A 22,202-nucleotide genomic window follows, 5' to 3' on the forward strand; every position below is an offset into this window, starting at 1 on the left:
CTGGGGAACGCTCAGGGTGCTCCGTGAGCCTCATTTACATATACAGTTTCTTCGTGTAGTGCTAAGGTATTAAGTGACCATCCGGAATCCATATTGACAGTATCCCTTTAAGAATATTAGATGGTAACAGCCTGTAAGTTCTGTAGACTTGGTAATGTTTATTGAGAGACGCTGCATATTTACGCTGAGCTCTCTTATCAATGTTTCTCACAGAGTATTGTTATGAGAATGCTGTACCGTATAACGCTAGTTGATGGGAATGCAGGTTTGCTTAGCACCAGGAGCATTCAACATCCGATGAAGGATTTTCCCAGTGTCAGGTTAACCTCTGAAGAACTGGCCATTCAGAGGGGGGAGACCTTATACTGGAAAAATACTGATCTGTTAGTTTGTGTAGCATGGGGCTACGCAGGCATTTGTTTTCAAGAAGATATAAGCTGAGAAAGTTTGCTGCGAAGTTAGAAGTGTCTGGACCTGCGTGCTAAGGGGACGCCCATGGCGCAGTGTGGATCCCAGGAACTCTCTATCTTCACTGGCCCGCTTCTCCCAGCTGATGCCGGATAGATGATGCTTATAATTCCTGGTGAAGCTTTAACCTGCATATAGATGTGTAATGTAAGCTATGGAGAGAATTCTCTGCCTTCGCCGGTCGCCTCCACGGTTGATGATTTTCTTTTCCAGGCAGATGATGATGTAAGCTCTTGGTGTTGATTCTGTATCTTAATCTTTGTATATTAATCTTTGTATCTTGTATTATAGAACAGTGTATGCAATATCACACTATCTTCTGTTATTTTATGTAATCACTGAGTCTTCATATACCTTTCTAAAAGGCTATTCAGGCATATGTTTAGCTAAAAAAGCGTTTTCTGAATGATAGAATCCCTTTAAAAAGCAATGCAAGAGTTGATGTTTTCTTTCACATCCCACCCAGAAAGAGTTAATAAAATTTAAGTTACAGGCACCCCAAAATGGTGGCAATGAAAAGTACATCTCATATTGCAAACAACAAGTCCTCATTTGGCCAGAAAATTAAAAAAAAAAATAACTTAGACAATGTGAAGACCAATACCTCACAAATTGCCAAATCATTAGGACCTAACTGGCTGCAGCTAGACTGAAATGTGTAAGCTGTGTGATACAATATCAGGGGACACCCCAGGTTTATAGCTTATGAGAGGATACAGCAGCACTGATTCCCCAGAATGCTCCCCAGTCCGTGTCATAGGAGCTAGTGGGAAAATAGCATGGGATTTGGTGTACTCAATTCACTCCGCACAACTTACATATTCACTTCTGGGATACTAATGCACACTACTCTACTAAATAAATTCTTTTAGGGGTTCAGTTTTCAAAATGGGGTCATTTTCTGATGGATTCCAATTTACTGGCACCTCAAGTTCTCTGCAAACATGACATGACATCCAAAAACCAAACCATCTAAATTTGAATGTGAAAGCTGAATAGCGCTTCTTTCCTTCTGTCTTGTTGTGTGCCTCAGCAGCAGTTTGTGCCCACATGTTTGACATTGTTGTACCCAGGACACCCCACTTAACCAATATATGAGGGCACAAAGTCCTGTTGATCACACAGCAGGATGCAGAAAAGAGGCAGCTCTGTTTGGGTTTTGGAAGGGTTTGGTGTTTGGGTGCCATGTCACTTTGGACAGTTCCTGAAATGCCAGTAAACTGGAATCCCTTGACGTGTGAACCCCATTTTGGAAACCTCCCCTCAAGTAATTTATCCAGGGGTACAATTAGCATATATACCCCCAAGTATTGCTTTAATATATTCTCCATAAATGAATGCACCATCAGCTGCACAGAGTGAAAATGACAGTTTACCCAGGAATACGTCATTTCATTGCACAATATGTTGTGCCCGGCTTGTATCCGAGACAAACGCTCCAAAAGCTTTTGTACCAAGGGTAACCCACATTTCAGTTTTTGGAGTCTTTGTCTCTGCTGTTGCAATCGGATATAACATATCAGACTGAAATGGGTGTATCTCTGAAAAAATTACAATTTTCACTGCTCATTTATTAAATAATGCAATACTTAAGGATTAAAGATGCTCTTTCTGCCCCTACTTACATTCCTTGAATGGTGGTAGTTTTCAAAATAGGAGGGTGCATTTTTTATTTTCGTCTCAGACTCTCTGCAATGGCCCATCATTGGAGTGTAAATAACCAAATTAGGTATGGGTATGTATGTATAGGTAAGTATGGTGCTCTTTAATTTCTAAGCCTTGCCATATTTGTAGGCAAAAGATTAGGGCCACATATAAGGTGTTTCCGAAATTTGGACATTTCATAGTGCCATGATATGGGCAGGACCTATTGGCCACTGAAATGGCCTAAGAAAATTTCACTTTTTATTTTGCACCATCTGCTGTGTGTTTCTTTTTGGAAATCATCTTTGGAGTCAAAATGATCACTATACCCTTTGAAGTGTGCAGTTTTGGTACCCTCCACCGCATTAGCACCCTAGAAGCAAATGTGTCATGGCACCTGAAAATGATTCTGCCCTTCAAAAGCCGAATGGCACTTCCTACCTTCTGTGCCCTGCCATGTGCCAGTACAGCAGCTTCCTTGCATATGTGGGGTATTTTGTAGTCAGGTAAAATTGTGTAACAAATTGTTGGATATATTTTCTCCTTTAACCCCTTGTAAAAGTGAAAAATTTGTGGCTAAAGCAATATTTTATTTCAACAAATATAATGTTTCATTTTCACTGCCCAATGTTAATAAATACGACATTATATTGGGGAAAAAGAAGTAATTTTTCATTTTCACATCCTATTGGTAGAAATTTGGTGAAACAGCTGTGGGTTCCAAATGCTGACTATGCCCCTCAATAAAGTCCTTGAGTTTCCAAAATGAAGTCATTTATTGGAGCTTTCCACTTGGCTCTGCCAATGTGACATTGTGCCTGAAACCTATTTCCATCAGAATCTGCCATCTGAAAAGCTGAATGCTGCTCCTTCCCTGCTGTTTGCCAATACAGAAATCTATATCCAAATGTGGATCATTTCTATAGTCAGGAGAAATTGCTCGACACATTGTGAGGTGATTTTCTCCTTTAACCCCTTGTAACTTTAACCCCTTATTGCTACATTTTACAGATAAGAATGTAATTTTCCATTTTTATGGCCCAATTCTATGAAACCCTGTAAAGTCAAAGTACTCACTATACCCCTTGATAAATTCCTTGACAGGTCTAGTTTACAAAATAGTGTCACTTTTAGGGGGTTTCCACTATTTTGGCACCTTAGCGGCTCTGTAATTGGGACATGGTACCTAAAAACTATTCCAGAAAAGTATAAATTCAAGGGTAAACAAAAATATTAGTAAAAGAAAATGAAACGTGCAAATTTTACCTCCTCAACTCCTGTTAAGCACTTATAGGGTTGAAATACTTGGTATATGCTGTTTTGGCTTATTTAAGGGGTGAAGTTTTGAAAATGGGGTGATTTTGGGGGGTTTCTAATACAGGGGGCTTTAAAAACCCCTTCATAACTGGATTAGTTCCTTGAAAAATGGGTTTTGAAAATGTTCTGTAAAATATTAAATATTGTTGTTTGACTTGTAAACCTTATAATGGATGTACAAAATAAAGAGGTGATTAAAGTTTGATGCCAACGTAAAGCAGAGATCTGGGACATGAGATTTATGATATAATTTTGGTGATATGACTATCTCTATGCAATGCACATCATTTCAAACTTTTTAAAATGCATATTTTTCAAAATTTCCACCAAATTTCCTATTTTTCATAGTTAAGCACAAAACATATCAACCACAATTTACCACTAAGATGAAGTACAATGTGTCACGAAAAAAAAAAATCAAAATTACTCTTTTGAGTGCTCTAAAGTTATTACGACATAAAGTGACACATGTCAGATTTGAAAAATTGAGCTCTGTCAGGAAGTCAAAAACTGGCTTCGACAGGAAGGGGTTAATTATAGACTGCAGTGAGATCAAGCCAGCAGAAAAAGAGAGAAAAGTTAATAACGACCCAAGAACAGAGATGTGAAACCCTCATTTATAAGACGTTCATGACATATCCTTAAACCTTTATTTGGGATAGGCGTTGAATTTTGGATTTGTGGGGGTCTGACTTGTATGACCAACAAATAAAGGTTGATTGATCATTTTGTAGACACTTTGCATGGTAATGTAATTAAGTCTCATTTACTGCAAAATGTATGGAAGTATATATGGTAAACATTGATGGCACTACCTTGGTGTCTTCAATATGACCTATCCTAACATACAGCTTCAAAATAAGGCACTACCAAACATAAAATGTCCTTTTTTTTCTTTTTTAAAGGTTATGGAAAAAGTTTATGTTATCAGTTTGCTCCGGTGTACACTTCCTGCATTGGCATTGTAATCTCACCACTTATTTCTCTTATGGAAGACCAGGTTTTACAGCTTTCGTAAGTGATGCAATATAGAATTATTTTATCCCCATGGATCTTGGGAAGTTGTTGGAAATTGTCATATTATAGCTTAAATTTCCTTAAATATGGCAAATAATAATATTGTTTCTAGATCAGTGATGGCGATCCTATGTCGCACGTGTCACAGTTGACATGCCAAGACACTTAAGGTGACACAGATCGGCAAATCATTTTTACTCACCTGTCCATGCTTCTGTCCTGGCTGCCTTTTGTGGCCTCCTCTAGGCGGTGCGTCATATATATCAAATGACATAATGCTACACACAGCGTCCTGCCGTTCTTCGGGCATAGCTACAATGCACCCTGGAGGCAGCAGTGTAAGGCAGCCAGGACTGGAGCATGGACAGGTGAGTAAAAAGTATTGGCCACTACTCTGTGTGGGGGTGGGGGGATAAAAGGGGGTCATATAATGCGGGTGGGCTTTAAAAAAAAGGAGTCATATAATGTGTGGAGGTGTATAAAAGGGATGTGGTAAAACATTTTAAAATTTTACTGTTTCCTGTAGTTGCATGTCCATGTGCTTGTTTCTCTCTGTTGGCTCCCCCTCCTCTCTCCATAGACTTCTATATTACCTGATCTATCTGTGGGTCTTTAACAAATTATCGTAATTGAGCAATTCAGCAGAGAGGAGGGGGCCTGATAACAGGAGGTAGAAGCATTTTCCTTTGATAAGGGGGGGGGGGGGAGGGTCCCCATGCAGACTCCCCCCAAACGGAATACCAACGCAGATGTGAATGAGGCCTTAGTGTTTCAAGACAGACCAAGTCACTTCCTCTCCTCCCAGGATCTGTCCTGGGCTGCAGCTAATTCAAGATCCACCCTGGACCACACGTATATGTCAGGAATCTGATATACTGACTCCAGCACTTTGCCTGTCAGCTTCTCACACCACATAGAGAATTGAAGCTAGTTTACATATAATCTTCTATATGTCTTGTATGAGTGGACGGATTTTAAAAAGAAAAACAGATTGTTCAGGGGCACTGCAAGAAACTTATGGTTTATGCTATTTGATGACAATTGATGACAAATCCTCTTTAAACTATACCGTATGTATATTTAGAGTAATATGCATATCTTCTTTTAACATCAGGATGTCAAATATTCCTGCCTGTTTTCTTGGATCTGCACAGACTAAAAACATTATGCATGAAGTGAAAGGGTAAGTCTCTCACTGTTATAAGCCTGTCTCAGCAGAAACAGAAGTGCTACCTTCATTGTGTGTATGATGTAGTGGACTAAACACTAACTTGTCTAATCTCTAGTAACACTTTTGCTAGAAAATCCCTCCCTACAGAATTTTTATTGAAGAGAAGAAAAAAAACATTTCATAGGAATGACTATTATGTCTTAACCCTTTCAGGACCAAGCGTCGTTGATGCCCCAATACGCAGACCAAATTTAGCACTTTGGTATACATTGCTTAACACAACAATATCTTTCTAATAGCTTTGCATATCTCAGCTATTTTTACCAAGTTTTTTCAGGACACGTAAGGCTTGAAATAAATAACCTTATTTGTTAAATAAGTTGAATATTTTTTTGTTAGAAGTAGAAAAATGGTATAAAATGTAAAAAAAATAATAATAAGCAAATAACAAATTTAGCACCTTTTACTTAAAATATATAAATATATATATATATATATATATATATATATATATAAATATATATATATTTATTTATTTAGTTAAATATGCTATTGCACAAAAACTTATTAAAATTAGATTTTCTTGTTCTTCTGATTACAGGGGCTACACATTTATATAGTTTTTCTTAACAAAAATTAGATGATATATGGTTTCATATTCAGCAAATATGATTTTCTGGACCCCTAGTTCCTAGTCCTGGACCCCTAGATAGATAGATGGATAGATAGGAGAGAGATAGATAGATAGATAGATAGATAGATAGATAGGAGATAGATAGATAGATAGATAGATAGATAGATAGATAGATAGATAGATAGATAGATAGATAGGAGACAGATAGTTAGATAGGAGATAGCTAGATAGACAGACATTGATATGCTGTATATACTTACTTATCTACTCACACACATACATTCATAATTATCCACTGTTATTTATTTATAAGATAGATAGCTAGCTATTGATATGGACTAGCATTACATGAGTGCCCAATGTCTGACATGCCATTACAAGTCTTTTGGACACTGTTGAACCAGTACAGAAGTTCCAGAGAGTGAACAGCGCATAGCGTAGCCCAGTGACATAACTAGGAATAGCGGGGCCCCGTGGCGAACTTTTGACATGGGGGCCCCCCCCCCTTCGTGACTGACACCAAAGACCTCGACTGACCAACCTCTGCCACGTTCCTGCACGCTCTATTATGCCCCATAGTGGCGCCTGCATACACCATTGTGCCCATAATGAACACCCATGACCAATTGGAGACCCTGAAAGTAACCGCTTTTTAATGCGTATAGGTTTCTCTTTGGGGGGGTCCCAATCAGACTCCACGAACGGAAACCTGAACGCAAATGTGAATCAGGCTTAAACATCACATTATAAAATATAATTCTAGTATTCTAAAATATAATTCTAGACATTGATATGCTGTATATACTTACACATATACACATTTACTCACACAAATACATTCATATACAACTTATACACACATACAGGACTCACACAGTATATAAGGCACATAATGTAAACACATATACACATCTATAAGTATTTTATCCAAAAATATACTTACATGTGGCTGTGCAGCTCTGTCTAGCAGTGAAGAGAGCAGATACATCGCACAGGATGTCTCCCTTCACACTCCGATACTGAGGCGGGGGAGGGGCGGAACAGGAAGCTGCTGTGTGCGGAAGCTTTTACAAGAAGCATCTGCAGCCCTGCATCTAGCAGTGATTTGTCTTCTGCCGATTTTCTCCTTACGGTAGGGAAGGTATGGGGCCCTTGAGGGTGAGGGGGTCCTGGGTAATTGCCCAGTTTGCCACCCCCTAACGCCAGCCCTGGGGCCCTGGTAACAGCCTATTAAGGAAAAAAAATCCCGCAGGGGTAGCGGCTGTCGCTGGGCCCCTAGTGTCCCTGGCCCTGTCGCAACTGCTGCCACGGTAGTTACGCCACTGGCCTAGTCTGTAAACAATGCCAAGTAAACAGCTGATCTGTGGGGGTCATGACAGTTCGACCTTCCAGTCTGTATGGCAGATTATAAAACTAGTAGAAAACCTCTTTAGGCATGACTGCATTTTGGTGTGTACCATCCGATGAAGATAAGGGAGAAATAGACCACTCTAAACATAAGCTTAATAAGATTAGGAACATCATAGTGTTTGGAGTCTTAGGAGTGCTAAATATTTGGTAATTGCTCTAGTGAAAAGGATATCTAGTATTCTGTTGGGAGTAAATACTGTATGGTGATATGATTATTGGTTGGAATGAGTATATGAATCTTAAAATGTTACAGAACAAAGTCCTTCTTATTGTAAATATGTGCACTGCTGACTACAAGTTTTATTGATTGTCATAATGATATAATATGTGGTGATAAATCTTTTGCAATTTTTGCTCATTTTTGCTTTATCACAGAGGAAAGTTTAAAGTTATTTACATGACACCTGAATTCTGTTCTGGAGGAATTTCTCTGCTGCAAGAGCTAGATAACAATTATGGTATGCCATCATTTTCTTTTTTCACTCCGTTTTAGTTGTTTAGCTGTCTATAAATACACTTAAAAGGAATGTATCGCCATTTATTTATTAAAACCAAATAAATAAATCATCATTTTTCATCCATCACTTTCTTTAAAACATGTTTTTATTTTCAAACTAGATATTTTATTGTATTCTATTTTCTGTACATAATAATGGGGGCTGCCATCCTACCTTAGCTTCTTTTTTGCTCTGTTAACAGCCTCATGCACATGACCGTGTTTGTTTTCAGTGAGCTAGCCGTGTTTTTCATGGTAAGCACACTGACCCATGGGGCTATGGAGGCACAGGTGTCACATAGCTGTCATTCATGTACTGTCCGTGTCTTTCAATCAAAGGTCGGCTACATGCACATAGTTGCAGCAGTTGTCTAAATCTAACTCATGAGAGAGTTTTCTAGAGTGTTCTGTGGAGGGAGGGGAAATAGATAAGCTGTGACGACATCTATTGTCAGTAGTGGATGCAATGATGGGTATTATGTTGTGTTATCTACAGACCTATAGAATTGACAAGGTCAGTCTATTATAAGATTACTAGAGTGAATGTTGCAGGGTATAGTACACTAATAGCAGAACTGTCTATAAACAAATGTTTAAAGAGATCCTATCATTCAAATGGAATTGTTTGTGCCTAACACGTCGGAATAGCCTTAGGAAAGGCTATTTGTCTCCTACCTTTAGATGTCTTCTCCGCGCTGCCGTTCCGTAGAAATACCGGTTTTCGCCAGTATGATAATAAGTTCTCTCACAGCACTGGGGGTGAGCCCTAGCGCTCAAACAGCACTGGGAGTGTCCCCAATGCTGTGAGAGAAATCTCCAGCGACGCCACCATCTTCTTCAGGAACGTCCTCTTCCTGTGTCTTCTTCCGGCGGAGGCAGTGCTCACAGTCCACAAGAAAATGGCCGCTTACTTACTGTGTAAGGAGACGAATAGCCTTTCTTAAGGCCATTCCAATGTGTTGGGCACAAAAAATGCCATCAAAATGATAGGATCCCTTTAAAGGGATTATATCATTAAAACTCAATTTTTTCTCACTAACACGTCGGAATAGCATTAAGAAAGGCTATTCTTCTACTCCCTTTAGATGTCTTCTCCAAGGCGTTGTTCGGTATAAATCCCGGTTTTCATCGGTATGCTAATGAGTTTTCTCACAGCACTGGGGGCGTCCCCAATGCTGCGAGAGAACTCTCCATTGCCGCCTCCATCTTCAGGAACGGCCTCTTCACGCGTCTTCTTCCGGCACAGGCTTCAAACTTCTAGGCCTAGGGCAAAGCCAACTGTGCATGCCCGTCGGCCACAAGAAAATGGCCGCTTACACAGTATTGTCAGGCATCTGGGGAAGATATATCGTGACTCTAGTACTCTGCCTGTCACCTTCCCACAGCTTGGAAATAAAACTGCATATTGTCCAACAGCCTATCTAAAAACCTACATAGTTTTTCTAGCTTGCATTACAAAAGACACTTATACAAATGTTAAGGCAGCTGCAATTGACTATCCTTCAGAAACAGCCATGCAAGTATCCCTGGGGTCCAGCCTGCCATAATCACCTACTGATACTATTTCTTTTATCTTGTTTAGGTATAAGCCTAATTGCCATCGATGAGGCCCATTGTATATCTGAATGGGGACATGATTTCAGAAGTGCTTATCGGTGCCTTGGAAAGCTTAAGAAATTACTTCCTACGGTAAGAATTGTACATACTCTTCACTTTATCACTTTATATTAGGGTTATTCTGGTAATTTGAAGATTTCCCCTCTGATTTCTGATCAGCAGGAATATGACCACTGGGACCTGGTCATGAGAAGGGGGAGGGGGGTTTAGTCCTGTTCCCATTCATGCGAATGTGCGCTGCCAATCTTTATATTCTCTATCGATGGCTACTGTAACTTCAGCAATCCCAGTTTTTTCTTATGTCAAGCTGCAAATAGTATTGTTCTGTCCCTACATAATATATTGGTATGTAGAGGTATCTCTGTATGCCAGTACATTTTAAACTTAAAAATATATTTTCTGTGCCCTGAGTGCTTTGACCTTATGTTTAAATGGAGCAGTGAACATTGAACATGCATGGTTTTGCTCAATTCAAGGTCTGTGAGACTCATGTAGAATAGCCAAGCACTGTACTTGACACTCTCCTTTAGTCCCATATACTTCGATTTGAAGTTAACACACCTGCTGGACTTCAACACCATTGAAATGATGATGAGACACCGGACCACTGGTCTTGTGATCAATGGTCTGCATCAGACACTGTGAATATATGATAATTGTTGATTATGGGAAACCAGGGGTGAACCTTCCCCTTTCGCCGCCCGAGGCGAACTACAGAAAGCCCCCCCCCCCCCCCCGGAGGAGGGGGCATGACCGAACAGAAAGGGGTGGGGCCGAGCAGAGGGGGCGGGGCTTAGCACTGTTCGCAGGCAGAGAGCAGGCACGGAGATGACCTGCTCTCTGCCTGAGCGTGAGGGGAGGCTGCTGTAGCAGCGCTGCTCCAGTGGCCTTCCCAAACCACCGCTCGGTGCTAAGCCAGTCCAGGATAGCTTGTCCTGGACTGGCTTAGGGAAGCAAAAATACCGCCCTCCTTGGGGCCCTGACATAGCGCCGCCTGAAGCACTCGCTTCAGGTCGCCTCATGGGAGGTGCGGCGCTGTGGGAAACTGCTTTAATGTATTTCCTAATACCAAATATCTTATGTAATAAATTGTTTGGTTTATACATCTAGGTGCCTGTAGTCGCTTTGACAGCAACAGCAAGTCCGTCAGTTCGTGATGACATTCTAGCGTCCTTACACTTGCATAACCCACAGATCACCTGTACTAGTTTTGATCGTCCAAACTTGCACTTAGAAGTTGCGAGGAAGACATCAAATATTGCTCGAGATCTTCAACAGTTTCTCATTAAAAAGCAAGGGTAAGACCTATTTAACACAGAGCTAAGGCGCTTCAAATAATTGTCACTATACAAAAATCATTGAATTATGTCTGGTCTATAAAAATTGTAGACTTCAGAATTTTAGACTTTTATAATTCAGCACACTGTCAACTTTCCCGTTATGTGCCCTGGGGCTGGAGATATCGGTGCCGGTAGATTTGGCACACTGTCATAAGGGTGTTCCTGACAGTCTTGCTGGGCTGTGAGGAACGACCCTTCTGACAGTACTCGTCCATGAAACTGAAACTGATCACAGCAAGATTTGCCCTCCAAAAGCTCTTTGGCACTCATTCCCTTCTGCATCTCGCTGTGTACCCACATGTGGGGTACTATGGTAGTCTGGAGAACTTGCATAACAAATTGTGGGATTTCTCCTTTAACCCCTTTTGAATGTGTAAATTCTAGGAGTAAAAGAAAATGAAACATAAATTTTACCTCCATTTTGTCCTAATTACTGTTAAACACTTATAGGTTTGAAATATTTGTTATATGTTGTTTTGGCTTATTTAAGGGGTGCAGTTTTGAAAATAAGGTGATTTATGGGGGTTTCTACAACGGGGTTTTCAAAACCCTTTATTAACTGGATTAGTCCCTTAAAAAATGGGTTTTGGAAATGTTCGTGAAAGTTTTGAATATTGTTGTTTGACTTGTAAACCTTATAATGTCTGCAAAAAATTAAAGGGTGACTAAAGTTTAATGCCAACATATACCCTGTTTCCCCGAAAATAAGACACTGTCTTATATTAAATTCTCTTCCGAAATATATGACCTGTCTTATTTTCGGGGGATGTCTTATGGAGCAGCTGGAGCGGGGGACAATCGGCAGTCATGCCGGCGCTTCCTTAACGGAGTGCCGGCATGACTGCCGGTTGTAGGTGGTGCAAGAGGTGGTGGTGGGGGGCGGAGGTATGCTAGTTACCTTCCCCATCTTCATAGCAGCGCTGGTGCTGCTGTTGGTCACGGTGGTGGAAGTGGTTGGCGGGGCTTAGCAGAGATTAGCGAGGCTTCCGGCGGTTGTGCCAGAGAGCCTCACTTAGTGGGCATTGCAGCCGGCTGAACGCTGTGCTCCTTGTGCACAGGAAAGCTGGCTGCCTCCTCTGCTGTGATACCACTGTTCTGGCTGCTGTGGGATGAGCTGGGAGAGTGGACTCCCCGCAGCATACGATGCTTTCCCAGCTCATCTTACAGCAGCAGGAACAGTGGTATCACAGCAGAGGCAGCAGCCGGTATACCTGTGCACACGGAACATCGTGCACAGTGTTCTGCCGGCTGCAGTGTTTTTAGGGATGTCTTATTTTGGGGGGGGGGGGGGGGTGCCTTATATTAGGCAATTTAACAAAACCTCCCCATGCCTTACTTTTGGGGGATGTCTTATTTTCGGGGAAACAGGGTAGCAGAGATCTGGTACATTAGATTTATGATCTAATTTTGGTGATATGACTATCTTTATGCACATGCACATCTTTTCAAACTTTTTAAAATGCATATTTTTCAAAATTTCCACCAGATTTCCTATTTTTATCATAATTAAGCACAAAATATATCAACCAAAATTTAATACTATAATGAAGTACAATGTGTCACAAAAAAAATATCAAAATTACTTTAGTGAGTTAAAGTGTTCCAAAGTTATTACTACATAAAGTGACACATGTCAGATTTGAAAAATCGAGCTCTATTAGGAAGTTAAAGACTGGCTTCGGCGGTAAGGGGTTAAAGCGTTCAGTAGCCATTTCCAACATTTTTATGTTAGAATGCAAAAGAAAGGGAAGCATTTTTTTCCCCCTGAGAATACTCCATTGTGTGCAAAGTTGGTAGAGCAGTTTTATTTATTTTATTTGCTTGATTATATAGCACTATCATATTCCACAAACATTTTCAGCCACTGTCCCATGTAGCGCTCACAATCTACATTCACTACATTATTTATATTTTAGCCCCTTAACAAAAAACTAAAAGTTTTTTTTTTCTAAAAGTCGCCATATTCTGACACCCGAAACATTTTTATATTTCCATGTATTGGGATGCATAGGGCATCTTTTTTTGCAGGGCTGTTTTATCAGATGCAAAACAGTGAAAGAACAGCAGTTTGGTACTTTTGATTCATTTTTTTTTTTTCCTGCTAGAGCGTTTACCGTACAGGAAAAATATTTTTATAAATTTGTAGATCGGCCATTTTCAGATACAGGGACACCTAATGTGTATGTGTTTCACAGTAATATTTTACTTCTATATGTATTCTGGGGAAAGTGAGTGATTTGAACTATTTAATTTATTTATTTATTTTTTTAAACTATTTTATTAGCCTCTCCTAGGGATCTTGAACCCTCAATTATTTGATTGCAAGTCTTATAGACTGCAGTACAACTGTATTGCAGTCTATGGAAGATTTGTTATATAGCTATTGAGGCTGGTCATGTGTGTGTGGGGGGGCCTTAGCATTGGGTCTCAGCTGACCCGGTTGCTATGGCAACCGTGCTGCAAGAGAGCAGCCGCCATCTTTAAAGACCCCACAGCTGCTATGCTATTATGGTGGATGTTGGAAAAGAGTTCATGGAAATAGGAGGGGTTATACACCTATTTTTTTCCAACCCACCATCACTTTGCTAGAATTGATAGGATCCTCCTTTTCTCCTCAATGCTCCCTGACTTCACTTACAATTGCCAGATGCCCTGCTCCTGGTTGGATCACAACCTTGTCATGATGAATATCAATTTAAAGAAGCCTTCACTTGCCTGCTTAAGGTGGCCTTTAAATGAGTTCCTGCTGACACATCCTGGTATTAAACAAATAATCTGGGGCGCCCGTACAGAGTTCTTTGTGCATAATAGCGCCTCGGATAAAGGCTCCACTATTAACTGGGCTGCCCATAATGCTACAATTAGGGGTGACATTATAGCTGAAGCCTCTCATCTGAAAAAAGGTCTAAATTACAAGCTGATCCTGAATATAAATTATTCAAATTAGAATCCGCTAATCCACTTCAACCCTCCCACTATCTGAATAAATGTATCAGGGATGTCAAACTTCAACTCAACTCTTTGCTTACTTATAAGACTGAAAAGGTTATATGATGGACCCAAGTGAAATTCTATAAACTGGCAAACGAGCCTAAGTTGCTAGCCTCTAAATTCAGGGCCTTTTAGAAGCTAAACATGATATATCTAATAGTTGGGTGGCAGAATCACCTCCAGTCCTTTTTCTATCTATGTACAATTTCAGCAGTTTTTCCAGACATTGTACTCCGCCCTCATCTCTGCCTGTCCCCTGGAAATTGCTTCCTACCTCTGCTCCCTCCACCTTCCTACTTTAACCGCTACTCACACCACTTCCTTAAACATACCCATAATTAGAGAAGAATTGGCTCTAGCCATCAATGCCCTTAAGAACGGGGAACCCCTCGGCTGGATGGCTTCTCATCCCTTTACTATAAAAATGTTAAATCTACCCTCTTACTGCATCTTTTGCTAATGTTTAATGACATTCTATAAGACTTTAAGTTCCTTTGTGACCATGCTCAGCGTGTCCATTACTATAATTCCCAAGGTGGGCAAATACACTTCTACTCCTGTTAACTATAGACTCATTTTGATCTTAAATAGAGAAATTAAGTTTTTTCCCTACACCTTGGCCCGCTCGTGTCCCGTCCTTACTACATCTTGACCAGGGTTGATTAATCCCAGGTAGACAGGCTCAAACAACTGGGCCAACCAGTATTGTAAGCCTATCTTCTTATTGTCCTTGGATATTGAAAAGGATTTTGATAGCTTGTCTTGGAGTTACCTTACCCAGGTTCTGAGGTTTATGGGTATAACTGGTCAACTTCAAAGGGCTCTTCAGGCCCTCTATAGCGACGTCATCGCCTATTTGAAGCTCCTGTCAGATACCTTGATCCCTATTAAGATTGATCATGGCACCCGACAAGGCCGTTCCTTGTCTTCTGCACTATTTGCCTTTACCATAGAACGTTTGGCAATTGCCAATCGCTCCCACCCTGATATAGCGGGTTTGCGAATCGAAAACTTAAAATATTAAACTAACTTGTTTGCTAATGAAAAGTTGCTCACTATTACCCCTAATCACACTCCAGAATCTGATAAATACCCTTTTTGTGCACCTTTCTGGCCTTAAACTTAATACCTCCAAATCGGAAATTTTACATTGTAATGTCCCTAAGACTATCCGTAAGCTAATGGCTTTAAATTTTGGCTCCTAGACACAGGATAATTACTTGCCCTACCTTGGCATACATTTATGTAGTCCCACTGATATCACTTGAAATTGAATTATGCCACACCGATCCCAAAGTGGTGATTATTTTGCAGGCTGGAATTGTCCCACTCTCTTTTCAGTTTGTAGGTTCCATACAGCTAAAATAGTTATTGTACCACGCATTCTCTATTACTTCCGCATCCTGTCGACCCTAGTAACCTCCTCTTCTCTAGCCGGCCTACAGAGCTCTTCTAATATATATCTGTAGACGTACTATGTATTACCATAAGAGATTAGGTGGCTTGTCTGTTCCCAACCCTTATAAATATTAATCTGTGCAAACTATAATGAGATTGCCCTCGATGGGTGGCCTTGGAGTTCTCCTTGGTCACTGCAGCTTCACTACAGGTTCTGCTATGGACCCCTCAGTCAACCTCCCACCCGATTTCAACAACCACTAAAGCCACCAATTACATGCTGCAACTGTAGTGGAGGGTCCGCTTTAGTTTTAAACTATAAAGCCCGATCTCACCTCTGCTCCCTCTGTCTAATAATCCTCTCTCCTCTCCTAACCTTTTCCCTGAGTTATTCACTTGGTGGAGACACGCCAGGGAGGAGGAGGGTCAGACAGAGCACAAGCAATGAAGGGGCGTGAATAAAGATATGGCGTGGGGGGTCTTAAGAGGCCCTGGGGAATACCCAGGATGCTTGGTGGGCTCATTTACATAAATTAATTAACCAGGATTATAATGGAACGGCGGGGAGAATCGAAAAAAAGAAGGGAGTAGTAGAATAGTTCCCTCTAGGCTGCAGTTTTTACCTTGCGGTCTCGCTCACTTGTTTTTAGGGGTGCACTACTTTAGGGGAGACCCTTCATATCTGGTCGACTTGCCCTCTGTTCCATCGATTCTGGACATCCATCCATACAATGATGCAAAGCCTCTTGGGGCAATCAATCCCACTAACTGCACCAGTTTTTGTACTCTGCCTTAAACCTCCCGCTATTAGATATGCCCAATATAGATTGCCCCAAAATGTACTAATGGCGACAAGTTTTCTTATTGTTTCTAATTAGAAGAATCCAAGTCTTTTCGTGTCAGATGTCATTAGACGTGTTGATACGATTATGCCCTACGAAAAGATCAATGCTAATATTTTGGATACCTTTGGGTTTCTTTAGGTTTATAGGTCTATCGTTCCCGGTTTATCATTTTGCCTTCAGCTTTAATTTGATGACATGATCAAGTGCCGCATTCATACCACCTTGCAGAGGACCCACGCACTATAGCGCGGTCTATTCGTTTTTCCTTCCCTTTTGTTTATTCGTGGGGTTTTTTTTCCAACTTTTATCCTTATTATCCTGTAGGATTTCTCAATTTAAACTAGCCATTGTGTATTTGTGCAAAGAAGAAAAATTTGTCTCAGCCCGTATTACAAAAATGATAAATGTCTCTTACTGTTAATGCAGGAGTAGTAGGTGCTTGTAGTCATCCGGATGCCCGGGACGTCATGTCCGGCACAGACACAATAGAAGCAACAAATTGAAGTAGTCTCAGCACGCCGGATGATACGTTTTCTTAAAACAATTTCCAAATTTTATTGTGGAGACATGCTCCAAGTTAAAAATATATATATATTGTTCTTGGAAAAGCAGTCGATGGATATGTCCTTGTGCAGACGGGACAGAAGGACGAATAAGCCTACGCGTTTCGGGGATATGACCCCTTAGTCATTGTGTATTTGTATTATGCTATTCCTATATCCTTTACTCTCAGGAATGTTTCCCATGCTTTTATTGTGTCTTACCAATGTTATGTTGCTATGATTCAATAAATATCTTTGAAACTAAAAAATAGAAGAAAAATCATTTAACTTTAATCATTTAAGTGGAACCAACTCTGCACTGTACTATTGTGTTGTGCTGAGCATATTATGCACCCTTAAAGGGTTAAATTTAGTTTCTCAGTAGGTAATGTAAAACTTCAGATGTTCAGTGGATAGCATTGGTGAGAACTTTTTTCTTAGTTGTACCAAGCTCTATCAAAATATCTAGTGCACAAAAGTGTGTATTATTATTAGAACCATAACAGCCCACTGCTGAGCTCTATTCTGAGGAGCTTGCTATCTGATTTCCAGCTGATGCACAGAGACAGAATTGCCCAAAGGCGACTTAGCCTATTTTCCTCAGACATCAGACATCTATCAAATTTCACCCAAGGTAGAAAAACACACAGATGTTGTCACAGATGGGTAGAGCTGAAGGTCCAAACACAAATTTAATGTCAATAATTTCTCTGAGGGCCTCCTTCAGGTAAGCAGATCATTTTACCAAACATATCATTAGGAGTAAAATGAGTCTGAGGTCTCTGTCTGAAAATTCATAGGGTGGTAATTGGCATAATTTGTATACTCGGATGGCTGCATGCAGATGAAAGTCCCACATTCAGCCCGGTTTTACAAACTTTTTACCATTAACTGTATCTGTTCTGGATAAATATCCTCCTCTTTTTATAGTTCTACCTTAAGAGAGACCTGATTATTGGAATAAAAAAAGAACATATTTGAATGGGATTATTTTTTTTTATTCACAGATTTTTTTAATTTATTTATTTTTTTTAAATTGATAGCTTTGAAAGCGCTGTTTTCTTTAGACGTGTAGTTTATACATGTATGTATTTACTAAGTGTAAGTCTTCTGTGAAACAATATCCAGTAAATCATTCATCAATATGAGCCCATAGAATTGATTCTGTAAACATAGTTCATGTGACTTGGGTCACGTATATTGTGCTGTGCACGAGACCATCACATGTTAAACATGCATTCCCATTAGAATACAGTACAGCTTCAACTGTATTATCAGTGAAGAAAAAGCAGGCAACGCTGTACAGTGAATTTGGGACTTTAAACATGGTATCTGCAGATTTGCTGAGCCAGGTGCCATATCTGCCAGGTCTCTACTGTTCTACACAGCGAAGAGCAGGAACAATGGTCTCAATCTTTTTGGATCACAAGCATCAAAACTTTATAGATCCCTTGGTGAAATGCGAGGCATCTGAAGCGTGACATCATTTTGGCCCAATCATGTTGAAAAAAAGTCCAAAAAGTTGATCAGTTAAAACATAACATTTAATAGTTAATATTAAAAGGGAGATATTAGATAACCCCAAAAGCAAATCAAATCCATTGTTGCTACACACAAATGATAGCTCCATGAAATGGATATGGTCACACAATCTTGTCACTGGCACGGAGGCCCTAAGAAAAAGAAATCCAGTGTCTTAACATGTTGCTTTTGCTGTTCATGTAAGGTGGTCCACATGGACATTTATGATCAACGACGTATGAGAATTCCTGTAGATCATAGAAGTAATGCTAAGGAGAGCAGATAGAACAAGGGGATGGTTATGCACCCTAGTAAGACCCTTAACACTGTAACCACTGCTTCCTCAATTCTGAACCACAGCCCTGACTAGATGTGACCCAGACCAGAGTCTCAAACTAGGAATAAGTGACCCTAAGACAAGTAAGGTTCCCAAAACTAAGTACAAAAATTAAGTACTAGTTACTAATCACCACATGTGCGTTTCTTTCACAGTGTGTTCGTCATGGGATCCTAGACAACTAGTCAAAATGTGATTATAAACTCCAGCAACCACCAGTGATAGAACATTTGTTGCTACTTGGGGGAAAAGCAGGGTGTTTTAGGTTTAGCAACATGGAAATGGTGCCTTCATTTGACAAGCCCTGGGAAGTATCTGCTGATACAGTTGAGATTGGTGGAATGTTGGGGTGCTAGCAGGGGCAGTGTAGAGTGTCAAAGGAGAACCATGAAACTAATGGTCAAAAATGAAATCTCTAGCTGTAACCACAATTTAGTCACATAATAGAGATGCTAGTCATCTAGTCTGATGAGGTGAGAAGCCAGGTAATAAGTGTAGGTGCCTGGGAGGCCCACACAACAACTGACCCCCGACCCCTTCCCATCCAGAATTCTGTCTTCAAATGGTTATTTCCAAGGCTATGCACACAGGTTGACAGACAAACTTGAGGAACAGTACAAAAGCTTACGGAAGTATGAACTTGGGCTGACAATCAGGAGATCCTGGCACTAAAACAAGTGGCTCAGGAGAACATTCATTTTGAGGAACGAATTATGACTGCACCAAGTAAAGGAAAAAAAAAAGGGACCTTGGGAGCATTGTGTCAGTTCTCACTTTAGGCATGACACAAGGGTTTGGGAGTTAGTCTGAAACAGTTGAGCGATCTTATGCTGTGTTCACACTAAGGAATTTGCCGTGGATTTCAACCCCGAATCAGCCTCCTCTTGTTTTCAATGGGAGGCAAAGATCGCAGCAGGATGCGAGATAAAGAAGCGTCCTGCTAGATCTTGCTGCAGATTCAGCCACATTGTCCACAACTCGAGACTCCCTGCTGATTAGGCCCACTCATCTGGGCCTACTCAATAGCGAGATGCCGCGACAGAATGCTGATGCACTGTATCGGCATCCTGGGGCGGCTAGACTGTGGTGAAAATGCCAGCAGGGGAAAATGAATTGGAATTCCACTTCATTTTCCGCCTTGTGAACATACCCTTAGGAGTCAAGACAATACCCAGGTATTTCAGTGCCATAGGTGACCAGTGTTAAGGAAAGGAAGGAATTAATTTGCTTTATTGAACTGTGAAGTATAAAGCAACAATAAAAAGAGGGTATACAACCAATGTAGCACTTGTCAGAAACTATGTCCATCACATATATAGAAATGACATTATTGTACAGAAAATAGAGTATAGACTATCAGTTATACATATATATCATATATATCAGAGACTATAAGTTAGGAGAGGCCTGGGGAAGCTGTGCATGTGAGAGTGCGGAGTCTTGTGGGATTACCCAGTCGGTTGAAGACTCTGGAGAGTGGAGTGCAAGTCTTTAGGGTTTTGAATGGTTAGGGAGAATTTACACTATGTACCCCAAACCTTGACGATTTTTTTTTTTTTTTTTTTAAATTTGGGACATTTCCTATTTCTAAGGATAATCCTTTCATAAGGGAACACAGTGTTAAGCATATGTTTCCATGTAGGAATCTGTGGGGGCCTGAGATCCATCCAGCAAATCACTTTAGTTTTTGAGCTAAGGGTTTCTCTGAGGAAAATCTGGGTATGGTGTGTTCAAACGTCTTCTTCTAGGATTTGAAATAGGCACACCTCCAGAGTACGTGGGATGGTTCATTCAATTACTGTGTTGAGAATAGTAAGGATTCCTTTATGGGTCATATTTAGACTTCTGCAGATTAATGTTAAAGTTGGATAGAGCAGAGTAGCAGACAAGTTCAGAGAGATGGTTAGGTAATGTGATTAGTCAGGGCATAAGAAAAAAATATTTTTTCTGCGTAGGCAGCATCCTTATGTTTGGAATCCTCTACTTTGGTCCCTTAAAGTTTTCCTGATGTCTTCCCTTCTCACTTTCTGTATGCTGGTGGGCTGCTTTGACTGTTTGATACACAGGACACTATGTAGATATAGATATTGCCTTTACCTTGAGAGATTATTCATTATGATTAGAGATGAGCGAGTACTGTTCGGATCAGCCGATCTGAACAGCACGCTCCATAGAAATGAATGGATGCACCTGGTACTTCCGCTTTGACGGCGGCCGGCCGCTTAACCCACCGCGTGCCGGCTACGTCCATTCATCTCTATGCGAGCGTGCTGTTCGGATCGGCTGATTCGAACAGTACTCGCTCATCTCTAATTATGATTAGTAGAAATCTGTAATCATGCAGATCAAATATCCAAAGTTAATGTATATTACATTACACAGAGTTGGAAAATGCTTACATTTTCCATGATTTCAACAGACTTGCAGTAAACTCAATGTTATCTTTGTGTTTACATAGAAAGATAATACAGTAGACACTATCCAAGTCTTTATCAGCAAACTGGGTGGATGGGCAATAAATAGCTCCAGGGAGCAGTGAGTCACATGATTCGACCTAAGATTAGATAACTGTCTGGGTGCCTTGACAACTATGTGAACCACATTGGGAGTAATAATATCACATGGCAGGCAAACGAAGCAGCAAACTGCTGAATTTACAAAATCTAGCAGTATGGATAGGGTCCTTGAGATGGGACTACTCCTTTAATGTCAGGATGAAGGCGGCGTATATGATGTAGAAGGGGATCTAGATTTAAAAATGAAAATTTGGGGTAGAGCGATTTGTGATAATAAAGTAGTTAGAGGGATGTAGCCTAGGGCAGGAATATAGATGAATGGATCTATCTCTGCATGTTGGGACCAGGACCAATGTAGGTCCTAAAAAGGTACTCTAAGCTCACTCAATTGAAGGCTTTCTCACTACTCTGGAGAGGAGCATTGTGGATGGCTCTCATAGTGTTATCTCTAGCCTCACAGGTCAGCATAAAACCCACAAATAATTGTTAGCATTTAACAAAAATTATTAGCCGGTAGTTTTGGCAGAGCAAGAAGTCTTTGCCCACTTTAGGGATTACTGAGATATAGGCCCTGGAGGAGTGGGAAGTTGACTGATATAACTATGTGTAGTGACCCTCCGCTACCCTAATTTTCTTTACATTTCACACAGCCCTGTACTGCATACACAGTAACATTCAGTAAGATACAGAGAACGGTTGTCAGTATAGAAGCCAAGGAAAAAATAAAGAGATGCAGGATTTCATAGAAATGAGCCAAAATGTGTTAATAAAGTACAGTATATTACAAAATTTATTGATGACAAATACTGACAGAAAATCAAAAGTTGTCTGAAAGTTTAGTTACACTTTAAACAATTGGGAGTGTTGTTTGGAGTAACTGAGTACAATATAGCACCTTATACCTGCTTCACTTATGTTTTTGCTAGTATTATTTATAC

At 40.4% G+C, this 22,202-nt stretch overlaps 1 protein-coding gene across 1 annotated transcript in view; it reads left to right on the top strand.

Annotated features, from left to right (window-relative positions):
* WRN (WRN RecQ like helicase) overlaps positions 1-22,202 on the top strand; it is a 100,443-nt gene that overhangs the window by 24,736 nt on the left and 53,505 nt on the right. Inside the window, exons 13-17 of the mRNA XM_075262230.1 lie at positions 4,335-4,443; positions 5,561-5,629; positions 8,037-8,119; positions 9,740-9,846; positions 10,885-11,072. Coding sequence (XP_075118331.1) covers positions 4,335-4,443; positions 5,561-5,629; positions 8,037-8,119; positions 9,740-9,846; positions 10,885-11,072 — 556 coding nt within the window. The remainder of the gene's footprint in view (positions 1-4,334; positions 4,444-5,560; positions 5,630-8,036; positions 8,120-9,739; positions 9,847-10,884; positions 11,073-22,202) is intronic.

Source organism: Leptodactylus fuscus, chromosome 1, assembly GCF_031893055.1.
Source record: "Leptodactylus fuscus isolate aLepFus1 chromosome 1, aLepFus1.hap2, whole genome shotgun sequence".
NCBI lineage: Eukaryota > Metazoa > Chordata > Amphibia > Anura > Leptodactylidae > Leptodactylus > Leptodactylus fuscus.